This window comes from Haliotis cracherodii, unplaced genomic scaffold (assembly GCF_022045235.1).
Source record: "Haliotis cracherodii isolate W230 unplaced genomic scaffold, xgHalCrac1.p SCAF_17, whole genome shotgun sequence".
NCBI lineage: Eukaryota > Metazoa > Mollusca > Gastropoda > Lepetellida > Haliotidae > Haliotis > Haliotis cracherodii.
The window spans coordinates 391,298-412,829 of record NW_027266272.1 but is presented as its reverse complement, the minus strand read 5'-3'; the positions used below and the strand labels follow the sequence as shown (position 1 = coordinate 412,829).

Below are 21,532 nucleotides of genomic sequence, written 5' to 3'. Positions count from 1 at the left end.
GGTAGGTGTTTGTACTTAGCTGCGTGGCTACAAGGATACTTAGCACCATGCTTGGGTACACGTGCACATGACATGACTACATGTACCTGGAGGTAGGTGTTTGTACTTAGCTGCGTGGCTACAAGGATACTTAGCTGCGTGGCTACAAGGATACTTAGCACCATGCTTGGGTACACGTGCACATGGCATGACTACATGTACCTGGAGGTAGGTGTTTGTACTTAGCTGCGTGGCTACAAGGATACTTAGCACCATGCTTGGGTACACGGGTACAACGTGTAACGCGAAGTAAGGTGAAAGGGGATTTAATGTCGCGTCCAAGATTATTGCATTTATATAGCGAGGTGCATGCACGTGTGTATGTGTGGCTGCTTGTACTAGTCTTGTACTTGTACTGATGTCGATTAATAGTGCTATCCCACTGAGATACCATGCCGCAGTTTAACTGAGGTACTATGCCGCAGTTTAACATGAATGCCCCACTCAGACACAGTGTACTGACTCCGAGCCGCCCCTCAATGCCGAGCGTCATACAGAGTAACATCAATTACCATTCAGAGCGCATTAACGTCTTTTGGTATGACGCGGCCGGGGATCGAACCCCGTACCTTCCGTTCTCCGGGCAACCGCTCTATCACTAGGCCACGGAGGCAGTCACAATGTGTATGGTCTGGTAACCCTTCAGTCGCAGAGTTCATTGTCTGTATTTATTAATCTGTTGTAAATCCACCTACACATTTATTTCCGCCTGGTTGACCTATCATTCTCTACAGACACACGAAGGTTCTTTTCTGTCATTCAGACGTGACCCTCACCGCATCGACCTTGCACTCCGCGGGTATACGTCCTGTCCACTAGGCCACCACTGATGAATGAGTGTAGAAACATCCCATTTAATCAATATGTCGGTTTCAGTTACTTTCTCTCCACTTGTGTTATGTGACACAGACAAGACGACCAACAAGGTTGCAACTGAAATCCAGGAAATACAGAAGAAATATAATTGGCCTCAATTAGCAACAAAACACACAGTTGTTGGTTACTCTGGGGCTCGGGGACATGTGTCTTATAAAGGACATTATCCGGCTCCTGCTTTGACAGAAACCATTGTACGTCCATATTGATGAGGTCGCCGAAAACATGGCAGCTCCACACTTCAACAGAATATTAATGGTCGGTATCTATAAGACATGAAGGCGAAGGACGCTGGGCAGGTCTCGACATGCCGGCCTGGAATCACAGAGCAGGCTGCAGGTGTTCCACGTGGGGAGTGTTTCCACGGCAGTGAGGTCGAGGCTGGAAACTGAGTCAACAGCCTCGTCTCGCTGGACTGAACCGTCAGTTCATTTCCTAGTGGTGTGTAGCACACAGCTTCTCCGCAACGGACAGGATTTATACTTTGTGTGGACAGCGATACAAGTAAGTGTACGATGTGTGATGTAGTGTGATTGTGTGGAAGGGTGTATTGACGTGATAATCATTGAAGTCTATATTTTAAATTCCACGGAACCACTCGCGCGCCGCTGGTGAATGGATCAACCTCGGCAAGACGTCGGCGTTAGGTGCCGGTATGCAATGCGTGTGTCAGAGTGTTTCATATTATAATAGCACCAGGACAGTCGCTGTAACGCATCCAGCTACAGGCTTGTAGCCTGATCAGTAGTAAACTCTGTGTCTTGGACTTCAGGCTCCAGCAAATGAAGCCATTTTCAGTTATGTTATTTCACGTAATGTTATCCGAAATTCTTCTTGCCATAATGATATGTGGCATTATGTAAACATATCTTTACGTCCATTATCAATCTACATTATCATTAACTACACCTCGTATACACAGACCTGGTTGATTGTTAACGGTGAGGCAGATCGTCTTCACTTGTTTCTCAAGTAATGATCACCTTTATCGTGTGCAATGATTCGTGTTGCCTGATTGATCCCATTGAGTTTGCGCTACCTTCCTCTTCTCTGACAGAAGTACCTGTAAGAATACCACAAGGAAAACCAGAGTGATTTTATGTTTGTGTCACTCTTTACATTTACACCCTGCAGCCGTCTACCCTGTATAGCGGTCCAGATTGTATAGCCGTCCACCCTGTATAGCCATCAACCCTGTATAGCCGTCTACCCTGAAGCTGTCCACCCTGTTTAGCCATCAACCCTGTATAGCCGTCCATCCTGTAAAGCCGTCAACACTGTATAGCCGTCTATCCTGTATAACCGTCAACACTGTATAGCCGTCTATCCTGTATAGCCGTCAACACTGTATAGCCGTCAGCCTGTATAGCCGTCCATCCTGTATACCCTGAATCTGTCCACCCTTATTAGCCATCAACCCTGTATAGCCATCCACCCTGTTTAGCCGTCCACCCTGTTTAGCCATCAACCCTGTATAGCCATCCACCCTGTTTAGCCGTCCACCCTTATTAGCCATCCACCCTGTATAGCCATCCACCCTGTATAGCCATCCACCCTGTTTAGCCATCAACCCTGTATAGCCATCCACCCTGTTTAGCCGTCCACCCTGTTTAGCCATCCACCCTGTTTAGCCGTCAACCCTGTTTAGCCGTCCACCCTTATTAGCCATCCACCCTGTATAGCCATCCACCCTGTTTAGCCATCAACCCTGTATAGCCATCCACCCTGTTTAGCCGTCAACCCTGTTTAGCCATCAACCCTGTATAGCCATCCACCCTGTTTAGCCGTCAACCCTGTTTAGCCATCCACCCTGTATAGCCATCCACCCAGTTTAGCCATCAACCCTGTATAGCCATCCACCCTGTTTAGCCATCCACCCTGTATAGCAATCCACCCTGTTTAGCCGTCCACCCTGTATAGCCATCAACCCTGTATAGCCATCCACTCTGAAGCTGTCCACCCTGTATAGCCATCAACCCTGTATAGCAGTCAACCCTGTATAGCCATCCACCCTGTTTAGCCATCCACCCTGTATAGCAATCCACCCTGTTTAGCCGTCCACCCTGTATAGCCATCAACCCTGTATAGCCATCCACTCTGAAGCTGTCCACCCTGTTTAGCCATCAACCCTGTATAGCCATCCACCCTGTATAGCCATCCACCCTGTATAGCATCAACCCTGTATAGCCATCAACCCTGTATAGCCGTCCTCCCTGTTTAGCCGTCTACCCTGTTTAGCCGTCCACCCTGTTTAGCCGTCCACCCTGTATAGCCATCAACCCTGTATAGCCATCCACCCTGTATAGCCGTCCACCCTGTTTAGCCATCAACCCTGTATAGCCGTCCACCCTGTTTAGCCGTCCAATGGCCTAAGCTTGGTATATTATGTTTAGCGATGTTTAACCTGTGCATGCGTGTGTCCACGCAACCATACATAATGAAACATTGTCTTGAATTTTCATATCGTGATTGTTTGCTAATCGCCATATTGTACGTCAGTGATACCGGTGCTTTGTTGCCAATGACCTACTTGTTCAGTGAAGGCGAACTAATGTAAGGCCCCCCTGAAATACCGCGGCAGATAGTCAATGCCCGGCATAAAGGAAACTCGGGGATCCCAGCAATTAGTCATCCGTGAGATTTTGGACATCCGCTGTGTACAAAGACTGTTCTGAAATAACACCCTGTGAACTATGTGAACGCGTTAAGCCATGTATCCATGATCTCCTTAACGCCATGGAGGTGCACCATGGCAGATTCTTGGTATATTCTTATGAATTATTAAAACTCAAATTACATTATTCCACTAAGTCCGTGCGTCATGTCACAAACAGTGTAACGGTTTACTTCTAAACAAGCATGAAATGCACTTGTGATATGTGATGTTGGGGTAAGACTGAAGCAATGTCTAAAGAGTCAATGATTTTCCGTGCCTTCTATCTATTGCAGAATAAACCATACACCTTCTAAACTGCATCTTGAACATATGATTCACTGATAGGAGTTCAGTGTCAGCATGTATATGACATGACAGATTCACAACTCAGATGTTCAGTGCTAAATATGTTGTGTTCTGATGTCTGCATTGTAAAGCCCTGCCACTCAGATGTTCAGTGCTAAATATGTTGTGTTCTGATTTCTGCATTGTAAAGCCCTGCCACTCAGATGTTCAGTGCTAAATATGTTGTGTTCTGATGTCTGCATTGTAAAGCCCTGCCACTCAGATGTTCAGTGCTAAATATGTTGTGTTCTGATGTCTGCATTGTAAAGCCCTGCCACTCAGATGTTCAGTGCTAAATATGTTGTGTTCTGATGTCTGCATTGTAAAGCCCTGCCACTCAGATGTTCAGTGCTAAATATGTTGTGTTCTGATGTCTGCATTGTAAAGCCCTGCCACTCAGATGTTCAGTGCTAAATATGTTGTGTTCTGATGTCTGCGTTGTAAAGCCCTGCCACTCAGATGTTCAGTGCTAAATATGTTGTGTTCTGATGTCTGCATTGTAAAGCCCTGCCACTCAGATGTTCAGTGCTAAATATGTTGTGTTCTGATGTCTGCGTTGTAAAGCCCTGCCACTCAGATGTTCAGTGCTAAATATGTTGTGTTCTGATGTCTGCGTTGTAAAGCCCTGCCACTCAGATGTTCAGTGCTAAATATGTTGTGTTCTGATGTCTGCGTTGTAAAGCCCTGCCACTCAGATGTTCAGTGCTAAATATGTTGTGTTCTGATGTCTGCGTTGGAAAGCCCTGCCACTCAGATGTTCAGTGCTAAATATGTTGTGTTCTGATGTCTGCGTTGTAAAGCCCTGCCACTCAGATGTTCAGTGCTAAATATGTTGTGTTCTGATGTCTGCGTTGTAAAGCCCTGCCACTCAGATGTTCAGTGCTAAATATGTTGTGTTCTGATGTCTGCATTGTAAAGCCCTGCCACTCAGATGTTCAGTGCTAAATATGTTGTGTTCTGATGTCTGCGTTGTAAAGCCCTGCCACTCAGATGTTCAGTGCTAAATATGTTGTGTTCTGATGTCTGCGTTGTAAAGCCCTGCCACTCAGATGTTCAGTGCTAAATATGTTGTGTTCTGATGTCTGCGTTGTAAAGCCCTGCCACTCAGATGTTCAGTGCTAAATATGTTGTGTTCTGATGTCTGCGTTGTAAAGCCCTGCCACTCCGATGTTTCATTTCTTCAGATGTCATCACAGAATTTCACTGATCCAGGCAAACAATTTCCAAACGCCCGATGGAATCTGTTTCATCGGAAACAAGAGACTGGTTATTCTCTGGCGTTGACGTCTTATGTTTAATAGTCAAGGTGCCAGTTGACCGCTAGGTTTGCATGTTAAATAAAAGCGACGTAACCCTTTCCATAATCATGAGAAATCTCATCAAAGTCCATTGATGGTACGATACAACGAAGACATACTGCGTGGTATTGTAGGCTAGCTCCAGAAAGGAAAGTACAATTTGTGTCGATGGAATTTGAAAAAAAATATTTAAGATAAATCGTTCCAAAAAAAAAAAATAAAACCAACAATTGTAAACATCCTGAGTGGACAACGTGAATGTAAGTGTGGAAATGCAAATGGTAGACGAGTTATGTTCAGGAAATTAACTGTTCATTGATGTCATATCTAACTGTCTGCACTTTTCACCGGAAGTAAACCCTATCCTCATTTAAACCCTATCCAGATTGTAGTTATGGAATAAGAAAACATACAGATTTATGAATACCAACTTCTGGTTTATTGCACTAGGCGACATTGAAGTGTAGACCTTACACCGTTATCAAGCTGGAGTGACTACCACCTAGTGATGAGAGGTACATGTATGTATAGGGGGTTCCCTCTTTGCCAGTCGTTATTTTCCAGATAAAGACATCACTAACGTACCTTCTCCCTACCTAACACGCAAGGACGTTTCGCCACCCCTTGCAATTGCGACTTAAAAAGTAGTTCCGAGTTTGCAAAGTCTTAAAAAAAATTGTTAAGGTTTAGTGGTGTGACAAAATTAGTTTAGTTTAACATGTGTTGCGGGTTAATAACTTTTACCTGACACCTTAATCCATACTGAACTGATACTGCTGACTCCCAAGACCACAAACAAAATAACCCGGACAGGACAGGTGTACTGACAGAAGTGTCGTGTAATCTAATGGGAATATTAATTAATTACTACGAAACAAGGACAACTCAACCAAACAGTAACCTAACAACACACTCTTTTATAAACAACATGGGTGAAAGAAAACATGTCTATTAAACAATAATGACACCAAAGTATTAGGAACAATATGAAATACAGCTGTAAATATATATGGTGTCCAGTGTCAATATCCTGTATACAGACGCTTTCGAAGAAATTCTAATGGACATACTCAATATTGTTTAGACTGGTCTAGTAAAACGAGCTTGACTTTTTCTTTTACCTATAATGTGTTTGGTGCAGTTTGTGATAACCATATATAATAAAAACCGGTGTCTTCCAAGATTTCCATTGACATATTTATCAGCGGAAAGGAGTCGTTTTCACTGATATTCGTCATGACAGCATACCAGGATATAAAGTGTGGGGAGAGCTTTCCTTGTAGTATTTTATCTACACCAGTAAGGTGTTACTCTAACTGTATACTACTTTGATGGCTACCAAGTTCGCCATAGATCATATCATCTGGAGTTTTTTGCTTAACGTTAAGGATATATTTACAATATCTTAAATTTACTTCTCTAAAATACCTAATCTTTCAAAGGACAAACTTCAGAGCCCTACAACAATATATTGATAGGATTAAGTTATTCAAGAACCTCAGCTAACAATCAACTGGGACCCTAAAAACTGCTTGCTTGGTCACTAAAGGACTAGTGCTACAAAACCTTCCATCGCCTGAAAATAATACACAAGAGTAAAGGTAAACTTAAGTCTTTTCCTAGCGCATCCTTTTGAAAATATCACAACCATGGTTACATTTTGTTGACTTTTGGCTTCTATGCTACACAATCATTTTCAAAAGTATCTAAAGCTTTCTGTAAATCGGCAGATGTCTCCGACAGTATACTGTGTCCTCTGTGTAAAGAAGCAGGAATTACTTCAAAAGAACTCCACTTGACTCTCGATATAGTTACTCACCCCTTGACCTCATTTTCTCTCAGAAAACATTCCATATCATTTATATAAAGCGCAAACAGAAAAGGAGACAAATTACATGTGAAAAAAGATGTTACGTCATTATCATACATGACACACGGCTTGATGTTCTGATACAGGTTGTGAAATAACTTAAACCATTTCCCACTAACACCACTTTTAATCATTGTAAGCCATTACCGATATCTCTATACTGTGTGGAAGCTTTACTAATATGAATGAAAGCACAAAATAACTTTTTACCAGATGATTGATAGATATGCAGAAGGGACATAGGGACGTATATGTAATCAATGGTTGAATGTTGTTTTTTTCTGAAGCCGGCTTGTGTTTGTAATCTCATCTCTTCTACTGTAATGGGTGTATCAAGATAATCATTACTTGGAAGATCATCAATATCAATATCGTCCCCTTCTCCTATTGACTGTTCCCGACATTGGTACAATGTGTGAAGCCGTGATATTGCTGGAATATTGCTGAATGCGGCGTAAAACCATACTCACATGTCAGTCCTAACATGTTCAATACTCTGACATAAGTTGCTTACAGTCCTAACATGTTCAATACTCTGACATAAGTTGTTTACAGTCCTAACATGTTCAATACTCTGACATAAGTTGTTTACAAATTCGGTGTCGAATGGAGCACAAAATTGATCTAGGATCCCATTTTCTACTTCGTTTTTCGTATGCTTTTTCATTACTAGATTGTGTACTGTCATCATTCGCATGATGTGAGATAGCTGATTGGATGTGTACAAGAAGTTCAATTCGACAATGGACGTCAATGGAAAATGGGATCGAACTCTTTAACGACAAATTCCTGAAAGAAAGGAAACAAGTCTGCTGAGGATAGGATGTAATCGATTACGCAAGAACTTTTACAAGTCAATGCTCCCACTTTCTTATCTGTCCCAACTCGGCTGTTAACGATAAACATGGCGTTGTTTTTACAAATATCCAAGAGCTTAAAGCCATATGAGTTTGTCACATCATCCATTAAGTGCCTATCACCATCGAACCCATTATCCGTAAGTACATTTTTCGGGAGCTATCAAGTTCACTGTCATAAATATCTTCCAAAGTGTTATCAATTTCTGTATAATCTACTCGCCTTCCCGTCGTGCATTAACCTCGCCCATGAGAATGTCATGGGCAATGTCAACACAAGCAAATATTACATCATCATTTAGTTTTATAATGTTGTCTGGTATGCGACACCACAATGGAATTTCATTTGACTTATTCAAAATATTTACATATCCTAAACGAGAATGTTAACAAGCTATAGTTAAACTCCCAGATAGTCGCTGCTTGTCGTCATTATTTTTGTATTATTGGTATAAACACAGAATTCAGGAATATCTAATCCATCTAAATCACATACTTTAGTCTCATTTAGACAGAAAATGTCAAATTTATCAATATATTCACGAAATTGGGGATTTAACAGCCGTGACGTTTTTCCATGGAAACTTAAGGAAACTGATAGAAGTTGTAACCAGCATGTTCTCTATTGTCCTATACATCCATTGCCTGGGGTTTTGTCCTATACATCCATTGCCTGGGGTTTTGTCTTATACATCCATTGCCTGGGGTTTTGTCCTATACATCCATTGCCTGGGGTTTTGTCCTATACATCCATTCCCTTGGGTTTTGTCCTATACATCCATTGCCTGGGGTTTTGATCTCGGTTTCCACATTTCTTCAAGTTTTTGAGGCCTCCTCATGATTTCGCTTAGGTACAGATGCACCTAGTCCTGCAGCATGCCACCATTTATATTTTTAGATATTTTTTAACTAAAAGCCTAGGCAAGTCTAGATCAAATAAACCAAGTCCAGTTTGCTTGATTCCACGCCGCAGAAGAAGAAAGGTTCTTTGGGAAAAAAATGTTTTATTATTTTCAAGACATGTTTTCATTGACTAAGTGTTAGTCTAATGTGCACCGGACATATACAGTTGTCCATTGATGTATAGTTTGTTACCAGTTAAAGCTGTTGTGTCACCTGCTTGGTGTGCTGTTCGTCGAATGGGGTACAGTTGCTTCCTTCTTCCCTCAATCTTCTTAGGGAACTGTTCGTTGATATAAAATGGTGTACCTCTCAGTTTGACAGATGCCTGACGCACACACTCCCTGTCCTTGTAGTTGTGAAACCTGGCCACAATCGGTCTAGGCCTTGTATCTCTGCCAGTGCGCTGGGCATCCATCCTGTGAACTCTTACAAACCCGACCTCCCTGGTGATATCAAACTTCTCATGGATGAATGAATTCAGCAATCTTTCAGCATTCTCATCCTGTTACGCCGCGATTCCAATGACGACAAGGTTGTCACGCATTGACCTCGACTGAATATCCAGAATTTTCTCTCTGAGATCCTTTATACTTGAGTTGAGCTCAGCAAGCTTCGTCTTCATGTCTTTTATGTTGCGGGATTGTTGATCACATTTCTGGTTCAGATCCGTGTAGAACTGTTCCTGAACACTCGCCGCCTCCTCGATGTTGCCAGTAGTTTCCCTTAGACCCTTGACCCCCTCCTCTCTCCGATAGATCCGGACGTTCAACTTGGATAGGTTCAACTATAGTTTGTAATCCAGTTTGTTCAGCCGCTCGTCGATAATCCTAAGGGAGTACTTGTAAGATTAAAAGGGGGAGTTGAGTGGGTACTACAAGGTAGTCTGGATCTGCCCTTAAACATACATAATTCAATATAAACATCAAGGGTATGGATAGTATAAAGGCCCTAGATAACAACAGCAATAATACGTTTAGATTTATAGTTCATTCCTTTTGGTATATATAGTTGAACAAATCCCTCTAGATAAAACATATTACACTTTATATATAGTTAATCATGCACAATTAATAAAACACAAATATCATACCTCTTCTCAGGGACTCTCTTATAGACGTACAGTGAATAGCCCTGCACAAATAAGTATACTACATATAAATATAATATAGCAACAGTTACACTAGCATGATGGAATACAAGCATTTTCAGTTCTACAAAATACTATACGTATGTATATAATACATATACATATATCACATCTAATCAGTTTATATCCATTTTATAAAATGTACACATGTCTAATACCTCAAATACACAAGTAAGTTGAATTAAGAATGCATTACAATATCATAATACAATGGTAGCTAAAATACTATATCCAACAACAATGATTAAAATACATGATGCAGTGAAGCGAATGCGCTTAGAATATGTGCAGAGGAAATATGCTGACTGGCCAGGGTCCCCAACTGATTGCAGGGATCATGCGCAGCTAGAGAACAATAGGAACCTAACCACAAACCAAGTCTGTGACCGACACGGTGACAAGAGCAATGAACCAGAAAAAGAAATGGCCGAACTACCCAAGCTAATTACAGGAACTAGCTTACCAATGAATTCCTAGATGTGTGCGGGTGCTGAACTTAACACAAGTATATGAGGAAATAAATGTTAAATATTTAGGTTTACCTCAGTAATTTGGTTCATGTTAGTTAACTATGATGATGCTTTAAAATAAAACAGAATATACTATTTACAAGCATACTGCTACATAAACAAAAGTAATAACAAATATTTGAGGTCACTAAATTTCTTTACATCATTCATTTGTATATGATTAGATACAAAATCAACGTAAAGAAAAATATCTTTATGGGTACAATGAGCTTCACACATTGTACCCATGTGGGAAATGGAGCCGGGTCTTTGGGGTGACGAGCGAACGCTTTAACCACTCGGCTACCCCATAGACACTGGAAGACGATACGGGGAGCGTCCTGAGCTGTAGTCGCAAGTCTGTGAAGATGGTTGTTGGGTATATATGTTGTGATAAGCACGATAAGCATCAGATTAACATTAACATCAAAGATACAAGCAAACGAACAAAAAACTCTCGGATGCTTTAGAAATTCGTCGTCACATACCCGTGATGAACTAAGATCAAGGGTGTTACATCCCGTCTACCTATGAGGATCTATTCAAGCAAAAGACGTTTTACAGTTTTCACAAATCCCGAGTGACCAGCAGTAGGAGGTGTGCACTAAGGGTTTGTAACAGTATTTTGAATGGTGGTTGCTCTGGAAATGAACCCTTCATTGATTTTAAAATTCAATTTGTTGTCAAGACCCCAAATTCCTAACAAAAGGCGCCAGGGCGGAACCCGTTGTCAAGGAAACGGGGACAATAGAGGTTTACAAATCCCAAATTACCAAAAGGTCCAAGTAAAACATAAGCCCGATAGGTGTCTGAAGCTATGTGTGGCACCTGGTAGGAAGGTCATATATATATATACCCCCTTCTATCATGTATATATCACCCTCCCAACATTTATGATACCCCTCCAATCAGTTATATATCATCCACCTATCACTTGTATATCATCCTCCCACCATTTATATATCTTCCTCCTATCATTAATATATCACGCTCCTGTCATTTATATATCACCTCTCATCATTCATATGTCACCGTCTCATCATGTATATTTCACCCTTTCTTTTATATATCACCTCTCTTCATTTATATATCATCCTCCCATCATTTAGAAATCACCCTCCTATCATTTATATATTACCCTCTCATCATATATATTTCACCCTTTCATCATTTATATATTCCCCTCCAATCATTTATATATCACCCTCCTAAAATTAATATATCACCCTCACATCATTGATATATCGACTTCTCCCTTCCGTTATGTATATATCACCTCTCATCATGTATCTATCACCTCTCATCAATGATATATCACCTCTCATTATGTATATATCACCTCTCATCATGTATCTGTCACCTCTCATCATTGATATATCACCTCTCCTTATGTATATATCACCTCTCATTATGTATATATCACCTCTCATCATTTATATATCACCTCTCATCACGTATATATCACCTCTCATCATTTATATATCACCTCTCATCATGTATATATCACCTCTCATCAGGTATATATCACTTCTCATCATTTATATATCACCTCTCATCATGTATATATCACCTCTCATCAGGTATATATCACCTCTCATCATTTATATATCACCTCTCATCATGTATTTATGACCTCTCATCATTGACATATCACCTCTCATCATTGATATATCACGTCTCATCATTTATATATCACCCTCTCATCATTTATATATCGACCTCACCCTCCCATCATTCATATATCTCCCTCTCATCATTTATATATCACCCTCCCATCATTGATATATCACCCTCCCACTGTTTATATATCACCTCTCATCGTGTATATATCACCTCTCATCATTCTCTGGGTGGAGTATGTATACGTAGCACTTAATTTCCTGGTTACCGGAGTCACTTGCCCAACATGATATCAGGTTTTTATAGTCACCGACGCTGTAGATGTGTTTTTCTGTTAAATGTTTTATTACAGATGGTATAAGCATTTATTTTTAAAAAGGTCAAATTGTCAAATATATTTTGAGTTTCATTTTCAGTTAGTCATCTGACTATATACTAAACGTCCCTGCTACGTGCTACATTTTTTTTAACGTCATGATTAAATTTTGTCCTTCCTCTGATTGCTATGGAAATTCTCCATGGTGGCAGTATTCATTGAGGTCAATGTACATGCTCGCCTCCCGCATGTTGGTCATTTTAGTTAAGGGCAGACTAGGAAGAGTCTTATGAATATGAATCATAACTGCTTATAACGACATAGCATTAAAATAACGATGTTGTATTGAGACGGCTGTCAGCGGGAAAAGATGAGAAGTAGTCTGCAGGACTCTTGCGATTATCAAAAGCACGTGAACCACTCTGATATCCCTGCTTGCCCGTGGCTGCCTGGCCGAGTGGAAATGCCAGGGTTAACTTGGTCTGGAATGTTAACATATACGTATCTAGGTTCTATATCACACCACAGCTGGCGAGGAGCATCTTCGTGTGGCGACACCGTTGTTGGCGTACACACTGCGGCTCACTCAATGCGAGGCGTGTGCAGGAATAAATTATTCAATCGATCATAAAATCCAACATTACATTCTAAACTGACCTTCCATTCATTTTGTTCGGTACGAGGTGGCCACATGCTCTGTTGAATATATCAGTTACTTGTTGGCTGTTTCATTTCTGCCCTGAGTGTAATTAGCACGTTGTTTATTATTAATGAGGATAGCCAGATGGCCCGAGACTAATCTTCCATGGAAGGGCATTGACACTGACGAATAACTTGTTTAAGCTTCACTTGCTTGTATATTGTAGTTGGATTGGATTGATGTGCTTGAAGTAATGAAAGTTCTTTCAACCACGGGGTTCATTTTATACCAGGCATCCCATAGCGAGATGTGAGACGCCGATCATATGATATGATACGGGACAGGAGGCTGGGGGGGGAAGGGGGGGGGGGGGGGGGGTGAGGGGAGTAAATGGCGAGGGGGATGTGGGGTTGTGTGTGGGGAGGGAGGGGGCGGGGGGAGTCAACCAGGTGTGGGGTTGGAGTGACGGGTGAATGCATTGCTGACAGTTGCTATCAGTTTGTATAGAAGTATAGCTTTCAGAGCCCGCACCACAGCCTCATCCACTATCGCCACGATAACTTCTTCATAGTCATCGCTCTACGGCTGAAATAATGCTGATGTGACATTTTAACTCACTCTTCCCAGTCGACACGGTAGCATAGAAATAAAATACTACATTGCTCCTACATGTGGCATTAAAATTTCTCATTGAACGTCTGTGTGCAGCTGTATGTCCATAATTGTATTTGCGTGTACACATTGTATTACAATGAATTCAACTTTCAGAATTTTTAACGGATGATTAAATGAATCAAGTAATCAGAACCAGTACGGTGAGAGATTAATACCTCCCACGTGTCAGTACAGTGAATTTAACACTTCCCACGTGTGAGTACGGTGATAGTTTAACACTTTCCACGTATCAGTACGGTGAGAGTTTAACACTCCCACGTGTCTGTACGGTGAGAGTTTAACACCTTCCACGTATCTGTACGGTGAGATTTTAACACCTTCCTCGTGTCTGTACGGTGAGAGTTTAACACCTTCCGCGTGTCAGTACGGTGAGTGATTAAAACCTTCCACGTGTCAGTTCGGTAAGAGTTTAACACCTCCAACGTATCAGTACGGTGAGAGTTTAACACTTCCACGTGTCTGTACGGTGAGAGTTTAACACCTCCCACGTGTCAGTACGGTGAGAATTTAACACTTCCACGTGTCAGAATGGTGAGAGTTTAACACCATCCACGTGTCTGTACGGTGAGATTTTAAAACCTTCCACGTTTCTGTACGGTGAGAGTTTAACACTCCCATGTGTCTGTACGGTTAGGGTTTAACACCTTCCACGTTTCTGCACGGTGAGAGTTTAACACCTTCTACGTGCCTGCACGGTGAGGGTTTAACACTTCCCACGTGTCTGTACGGTGAGAGTTGAACCTTTCCCACGTGTCAGTACCGTGAGAGTTTAAGACTTCCAACGTGTCAGTACGGTGAGAGTTAAACACTTCCAACGTGTCAGTACGGTGAGTTTAACACTTCCCACGTGTCAGTACGGTGAGAGTTTAACACTTCGACGTGTCAGTACGGTGAGAGTTTACCACCTTCCACGTGTCAGTACGGTGAGAGTTTATCACTTCCACGTGTTCGTACCGTGAGAGTTGAACACTTCCACGTGTCAGTACGGTGAGAGTTTAACACTTTCCACGTGTCAGTACGGTGAGAGTTGAACACTTCCCACGTGTCAGTACGGTGAGAGTTTAACACTTCCAACGTGTCAGTACGGTTAGAGTTGAACCTTTCCCACGTGTCAGTACCGTGAGAGTTTAAGACTTCCAACGTGTCAGTACGGTGAGAGTTTAACACTTCCAACGTGTCAGTACGGTGAGTTTAACACTTCCCACGTGTCAGTACCGTGAGAGTTTAAGACTTCCAACGTGTCAGTACGGTGAGAGTTTAACACTTCCAACGTGTCAGTACGGTGAGTTTAACACTTCCCACGTGTCAGTACGGTGAGAGTTTAACACTTCGACGTGTCAGTACGGTGAGAGTTTAACACTTTCCACGTGTCAGTACGGTGAGAGTTGAACACTTCCCACGTGTCAGTACGGTGAGAGTTTAACACTTCCAACGTGTCAGTACGGTTAGAGTTTAACACTTCCCACGTGTCAGTACGGTGAGAGTTGAACCTTTCCCACGTGTCAGTACGGTGAGAGTTTAACACTTCCAACGTGTCAGTACGGTTAGAGTTGAACACTCCCCACGTGTCAGTACGGTGAGTTTAACACTTCCCACGTGTCAGTACGGTGAGTTTAACACTTCCCACGTGTCAGTACAGGGAGAGTTCAACACTTCCCAAGTGTCAGTACGGTGAGTTTAACACTTCCAACGTGTCAGTACGGTGAGAGTTTAACATCCTCAACGTGTCTGTACGGTGAGCTTTAAAACCTGCCACGTTTCTGTACGGTGAGAGTTTAACACTCTCATGTGTCCGTACGGTTAGGGTTTAACACCTTCAACGTTTCTGTACGGTGAGAGTTTAACACCTTCTATGTGCCTGCACGGTGAGAGTTTAACACTTCCCACGTGTCAGTACGGTGAGAGTTGAACCTTTCCCACGTGTCAGTACGGTGAGATTTTAACACTCCCCACGTGTCAGTACGGTGAAAGTTGAACACTGCCCACGTGCCAGTACAGTGAGAGTTGAACACGTGTCAGTACAGTGAGAGTTGAACACTCCCCACGTGTCAGTGCAGTGAGAGATTAACACCTTCCCACGTGTCAGTATGGTGAGAGTTTAACACCTTCCCACGTGTCAGTATGGTGAGTTTAACACTTCCCACGTGTCAGTACAGTAATTACGACATAAAACATAAACTGTTGATCCAGAGTGACAAACAACTCTCCACACGAGTGTATGGCAAGACTGTATACCAAGAGGGATGACTTCATCGTTCCAACCGTCAACTTCCTCGAGCAATATTCCAGCAGCTCCAGCCTTTGGTGTCTACATCTCACAACATTTGAGGTACAAAGGAATATGCTCCTTCTCGGAACATTTCAAAGTGCGTCTAACAACTCTTGTTCAAAAGCTGTTTGATCAAGGAATACAGGTTGTCCATTCAACGGAACATGCGCTATAAGTAAATATCTGAGGCTGCCATAAGTAAATATCTGAAGCCGCCATAAGTAAATATCTGAAGCCGCCATAAGTAAATGTCTGGGGCCGACATAAGTAAATATCTGGGGCCGCCATAAGTAAATATCTGGGGCCGCCATAAGTAAATGTCTGGGGCCGACATAAGTAAATATCTGGGGCCGCCATAAGTAAATGTCTGAGGCCGCCATAAGTAAATATCTGGGGCCGCCATAAGTAAATGTCTGAGGCCGCCATAAGTAAATATCTGGGGCCGCCATAAGTAAATGTCTGAGGCCGCCATAAGTAAATATCTGAAGCCGCCATAAGTAAATATCTGAGGCCGCCATAAGTAAATGTCTGGGGCCGCCATAAGTAAATGTCTGAGGCCGCCATAAGTAAATATCTGAAGCCGCCATAAGTAAATATCTGAGGCCGCCATAAGTAAATGTCTGGGGCCGACATAAGTAAATATCTGGGGCCGCCATAAGTAAATGTCTGAGGCCGCCATAAGTAAATATCTGGGGCCGCCATAAGTAAATGTCTGAGGCCGCCATAAGTAAATATCTGGGGCCGCCATAAGTAAATGTCTGAGGCCGCCATAAGTAAATATCTGAAGCCGCCATAAGTAAATATCTGAGGCCGCCATAAGTAAATGTCTGGGGCCGCCATAAGTAAATGTCTGAGGCCGCCATAAGTAAATATCTGGGGCCGCCATAAGTAAATGTCTGGGGCCGACATAAGTAAATATCTGGGGCCGCCATAAGTAAATGTCTGAGGCCGCCATAAGTAAATATCTGGGGCCGCCATAAGTAAATGTCTGGGGCCGCCATAAGTAAATGTCTGGGGCCGCCATAAGTAAATGTCTGAGGCCGCCATAAGTAAATGTCTGAGGCCGCCATAAGTAAATATCTGAGGCCGCCATAAGTAAATGTCTGGGGCCGCCATAAGTAAATGTCTGGGGCCGACATAAGTAGATGTCTGGGGCCGCCATAAGTAGATGTCTGGGGCCGCCCTAAGTAAATATCTGAGGCCGCCATAAGTAAATGTCTGGGGCCGACATTAGTAGATGTCTGGGGCCGCCATAAGTAGATGTCTGAGGCCACCATAAGTAAATATCTGAGGCCGCCATAAGTAACTGTCTGGGGCCGACATAAGTAGATGTCTGGGGCCGCCATAAGTAAATGTCTGGGGTCGCCATAAGTAAATGTCTGAGGCCGCCATAATTAAATATCTGAGGTCGGCTTAAATAAATATCTGAGGCCACCATAAGTAAATGTCTGAGGCCGTCATAATTAAATATCTGAGGCCACCATAAGTTAATATCTGAGGCCGCCATAAGTAAATATATGAGGCCGCCATAAGTAAATATCTGAAGCCGCCATAAGTAAATATCTGAAGCCGCCATAAGTAAATGTCTGAAGCCGCCATAAGTAAATGTCTGAGGCCGCCATAAGTAAATATCTGGGGCCGCCATAAGTAAATATCTGGGGCCGCCATAAGTAAATGTCTGAGGCCGCCATAAGTAAATATCTGGGGCCGCCATAAGTAAATGTCTGAGGCCGCCATAAGTAAATATCTGAAGCCGCCATAAGTAAATATCTGAGGCCGCCATAAGTAAATATCTGAGGCCGCCATAAGTAAATGTCTGGGGCCGCCATAAGTAAATGTCTGAGGCCGCCATAAGTAAATATCTGGGGCCGCCATAAGTAAATGTCTGGGGCCGACATAAGTAAATATCTGGGGCCGCCATAAGTAAATGTCTGAGGCCGCCATAAGTAAATATCTGGGGCCGCCATAAGACAATGATGATGATGCACGGCTCCGATGACCCTCAACTGGTAACTACGATATACATGTAAATAGTTAATATGGTCGGTTCTAGATAGGCTGAAATCAACGAAGTTTAACCCCCAAGTTTCTGTCTGAAGCTGAATGGAATGTCTGATTTGAAAGACTGTTTGTTCAGTGGCTGGGAATCATCAGCATAAAAGTAATGGGAGATACTGTACTAGGTGCCGTTGTACAAAGTGATCGTAACTCCCATGCCATAACATAGACTTACGACAGTCGTAGCGCTGTTTTGTACAACGGCTCCCAGATTGATCACGTCTCCATGTTGGCATGTATGCAAAGTAAAAATGAAGGACCGGCCCTAAAACGGATTTCGGAGGACCTCTACATGTTAACTGGACAAAGTCGGACTGGGTGTACCCTATGATTGCGCGTAGAAAGGTCTCGTAACAGAGAAGCATCGCCACTGACTCAAGGCTGTCTCTGTTTCACGGGCAGATAACTCTGTATGCTGATGTTTATACACGGGGTAGTTGGCATCCAGGTCGGTATCGGTCACCGTGATGAAGAAGAAGAGATAAGAACTACTTTGTTTACGTGTTTCACACCAATGCAGTTAATATAGGTCAAAGTCCGGCCTGATGAGACACGAAACTTTTTTTGTACACAATGTTATTATCGACATAAATACGATGACAGACTGTCGACCAACACGCACTCTTACCGTCACATTTCTGTTTCTGTTTAAAGAACTTGTGGTCCAATCTACTGCCAGTATACATTTCACTCATAAGAATTACCTTCATGTACCAGGTCTGATCGGTATGTAATATGTACAACATGTGCTCTTGTACCACCGTGCTTCTAACTCGGGGCTAATGGGGCCGTCACATCCACACAGAAGATCAAAGAGAGGCCTGGCCGAGTTCTCGTCAGGAGCAGACGTCAGGTGTTCACTCAGGCGCACAACCCCTTCTGTCCCTCAGAAGCACTTTCTGTTGTTCACCGACCAGAAGTCACAGTATCATTTTGTCACCCATAAGACTGCGAGTATGATTTCTTTCTTCTAAGGAATTATTCACTTGTAGCGATTATGTTTAGTTCATCTTTCTCTGACCATATCCTATGCATCAGAAACAAACACGACCCATCAGAAGATTGTTTGCAGTTTAAGAGTTTACCACTTCATCCGGGTTACACCGAGACCTCGTGTCCAATGTTTGTTTGTTTGTTTGTTGTTTAACGTCGTGCTCAGCTCTATTCCAGCTATTTGACGGTGATCTGTAAATGATTAAGTCTGGACCAGACAATCAAGTGATTAACATCATGAGCACCGATGTACGCAACTGGGATACAATGACATGCATCAACCAAGTCAGTGAGCCTGACCACCCGATCCCGTTAGTCGCCCCACTCCACAAGTATATAGACAAACATGGGTCCCTGAAGACGTATTCTAACCCGAATGAGTTTCCAGTGAACTCCGGTCGTCCGGCTGCGTTCTGTAGACATAAATCCAGTCTGGCAGACTGATGTCCGGTCTAGCAGGGTTTCAGTGTATATGAAACCTGAACAACAGAAATACCCAAACACTATTTATCCGACCCATCCCATTTATTAATCTTGTTTTTTACAGCGTATGAGTGAATAGGGTCAACGAGTGTGGAAGTAATTATTTTTCATATTTTGAAAAAAATGTATTTATTTTTAAATTTGAAAATAGCTAATTTGGGAATATAAAATAATAACATGAACTAATTAAGCTTCTAATTGTTTAATAACGTGTACAGAATGAACGAGTTGTTACAACAAGGTCTGAGACTGCTGCACGTGATGCAACTTGAAGCACGTGCTTCGGGTGATGCAATAGCCCTGAACCATGACTGGAATATATTTATTTTATGAAAAAAAGCAATCTAGATATATATATATATATATATATATATATATATATATATATATATATATATATATATAAAAGCAGGTCTATCCAGTTCCAGATAGCTCTATTCCAAATCAGCATCAGGAAAATTATTTGTTTAGTTTTAGGGGCAAGAAGAGTATTGTGTGATATAAGATTTCCTAGACTTTTAATGTAAGTCTAGTTGTGTAGGTTCGCAATGTGTTGTGGCTCGTGTGTTGTGGCAGCTGTCGAACACAATCCCTTCTGGGCTGCAGGTCATTCATGTTGGAAACTGACATTATCGGTATCGGCCCCCGAAACCTTGCTCTACTCCAAATACCAGAGCATGCATGTGTTCCCGCACCTGCACACACCATCTGCACGTGTGAGTGTGTTCTGTATTTTCAGCCATGGTGCACGAACGCTGGACTCACCACTTCGACTACCTCACCACACTGCTGGGCTACAGCATCGGCGCCGGCACCTTCCTCAAGTTCCCCTACCTGTCCATGCGAAATGGCGGAGGTAAGTGTCTTGACACAACTTAAATGTTTGTGATGTGTTCATAGGAATATTTGCAAAAGTGGGTGAGTTGATAGTGGTGTGCCCGGTTCTGGCTGGAATATTGCTTAAGTGGCAATAAATTAAAACACTCACTCACTCACTCACCCACTCAATCAAGATAAACGGTTGTTTATATATAGATATATTTTTACGATGGACAACAACGAGTTTGTAACATATTGACAATTCGAGATAACACAAGTTCTGTGCAATAGACTGTAGTAGTATCTTCCCCTGCCCGGCACGTGACCAAGGCATCGAACATGCAACAATTCACTTTGCTGAGTTGCGTCTCCTGGGCGTGAAATAAACCTCAGATCGTGGGTTCGAACCCAAGATTGCCCTGATTATGTCTTAACACCACCTCCGTGCTCACGGATGTAACCGAGTTGTAAACGTTTGAGACGTATTCAGGTCGGGCTCTCCACCCACATCAAGCTGACACGTGCACGCCGTCATATGACTGAAATACTGCTGAAAACGGCGTTAAACTCACTCACTCTTACCAGTACATTGGCTCCTATTGTATTATGGTGTATACATGTATGGACATATATGCTGTGTTATCATGTTTGCTTCATGGGGAATGTCTCCTCTCGGGTGCATCCCAGATGTGCTGGACTAACACGTGCTTTCATTTCAGTGTGTGACTGTAGGACGCTAAGGTTTGTAATCACATATACACAGTGCCATTAGTTCTGTTAGAGAGTACTATTCATCATTGACTCGATGTCTTTGACTCTATTTTTCACATAATTGAGTTACCCATGCGGCAAACCAGTCGGGTAAACTTGGGATCATGATCTGATTAACCGTCGTAGCGGTAATCTGCGATTACCCCTTCCACACTGAACACTCCCCGGTGTGTGTTCTGTAAACAAACATGGCTACACGTCAGTTCGCACTGTGCACTAAATGGGCCAGGTCGCTGACAGAAGGAGAATAAGCTTTGTTTTAATACATTGTTTCGGAAGTTACTTCAGTGAATAACGATACGTCTTAAGGACGTAAGCTGGTGTGATTTGTGTTCATCTCCCTTGAGAAATGACTAACTGGAGAATCACCGACTAAAAGCCAACTCGT

At 42.5% G+C, this 21,532-nt stretch overlaps 1 protein-coding gene across 2 annotated transcripts in view; it reads left to right on the top strand.

Moving 5' to 3' along the window:
* The first annotated feature begins 1,366 nt into the window (after positions 1-1,366).
* Positions 1,367-21,532, top strand: part of LOC139464206 (sodium- and chloride-dependent GABA transporter 1-like) — a 53,209-nt gene continuing 33,043 nt past the window's right edge. The window contains exons 1-2 of one of the 2 annotated variants that reach the window (XM_071245728.1): positions 1,367-1,419; positions 20,294-20,410. In XM_071245728.1, coding sequence (XP_071101829.1) covers positions 20,296-20,410 — 115 coding nt within the window. In that variant the 5' untranslated portion in view covers positions 1,367-1,419; positions 20,294-20,295. Of the gene's footprint in view, positions 1,420-20,293; positions 20,411-21,099; positions 21,115-21,532 lie in introns of those variants that run through there. The other variant, XM_071245727.1, reaches the window with a different exon arrangement.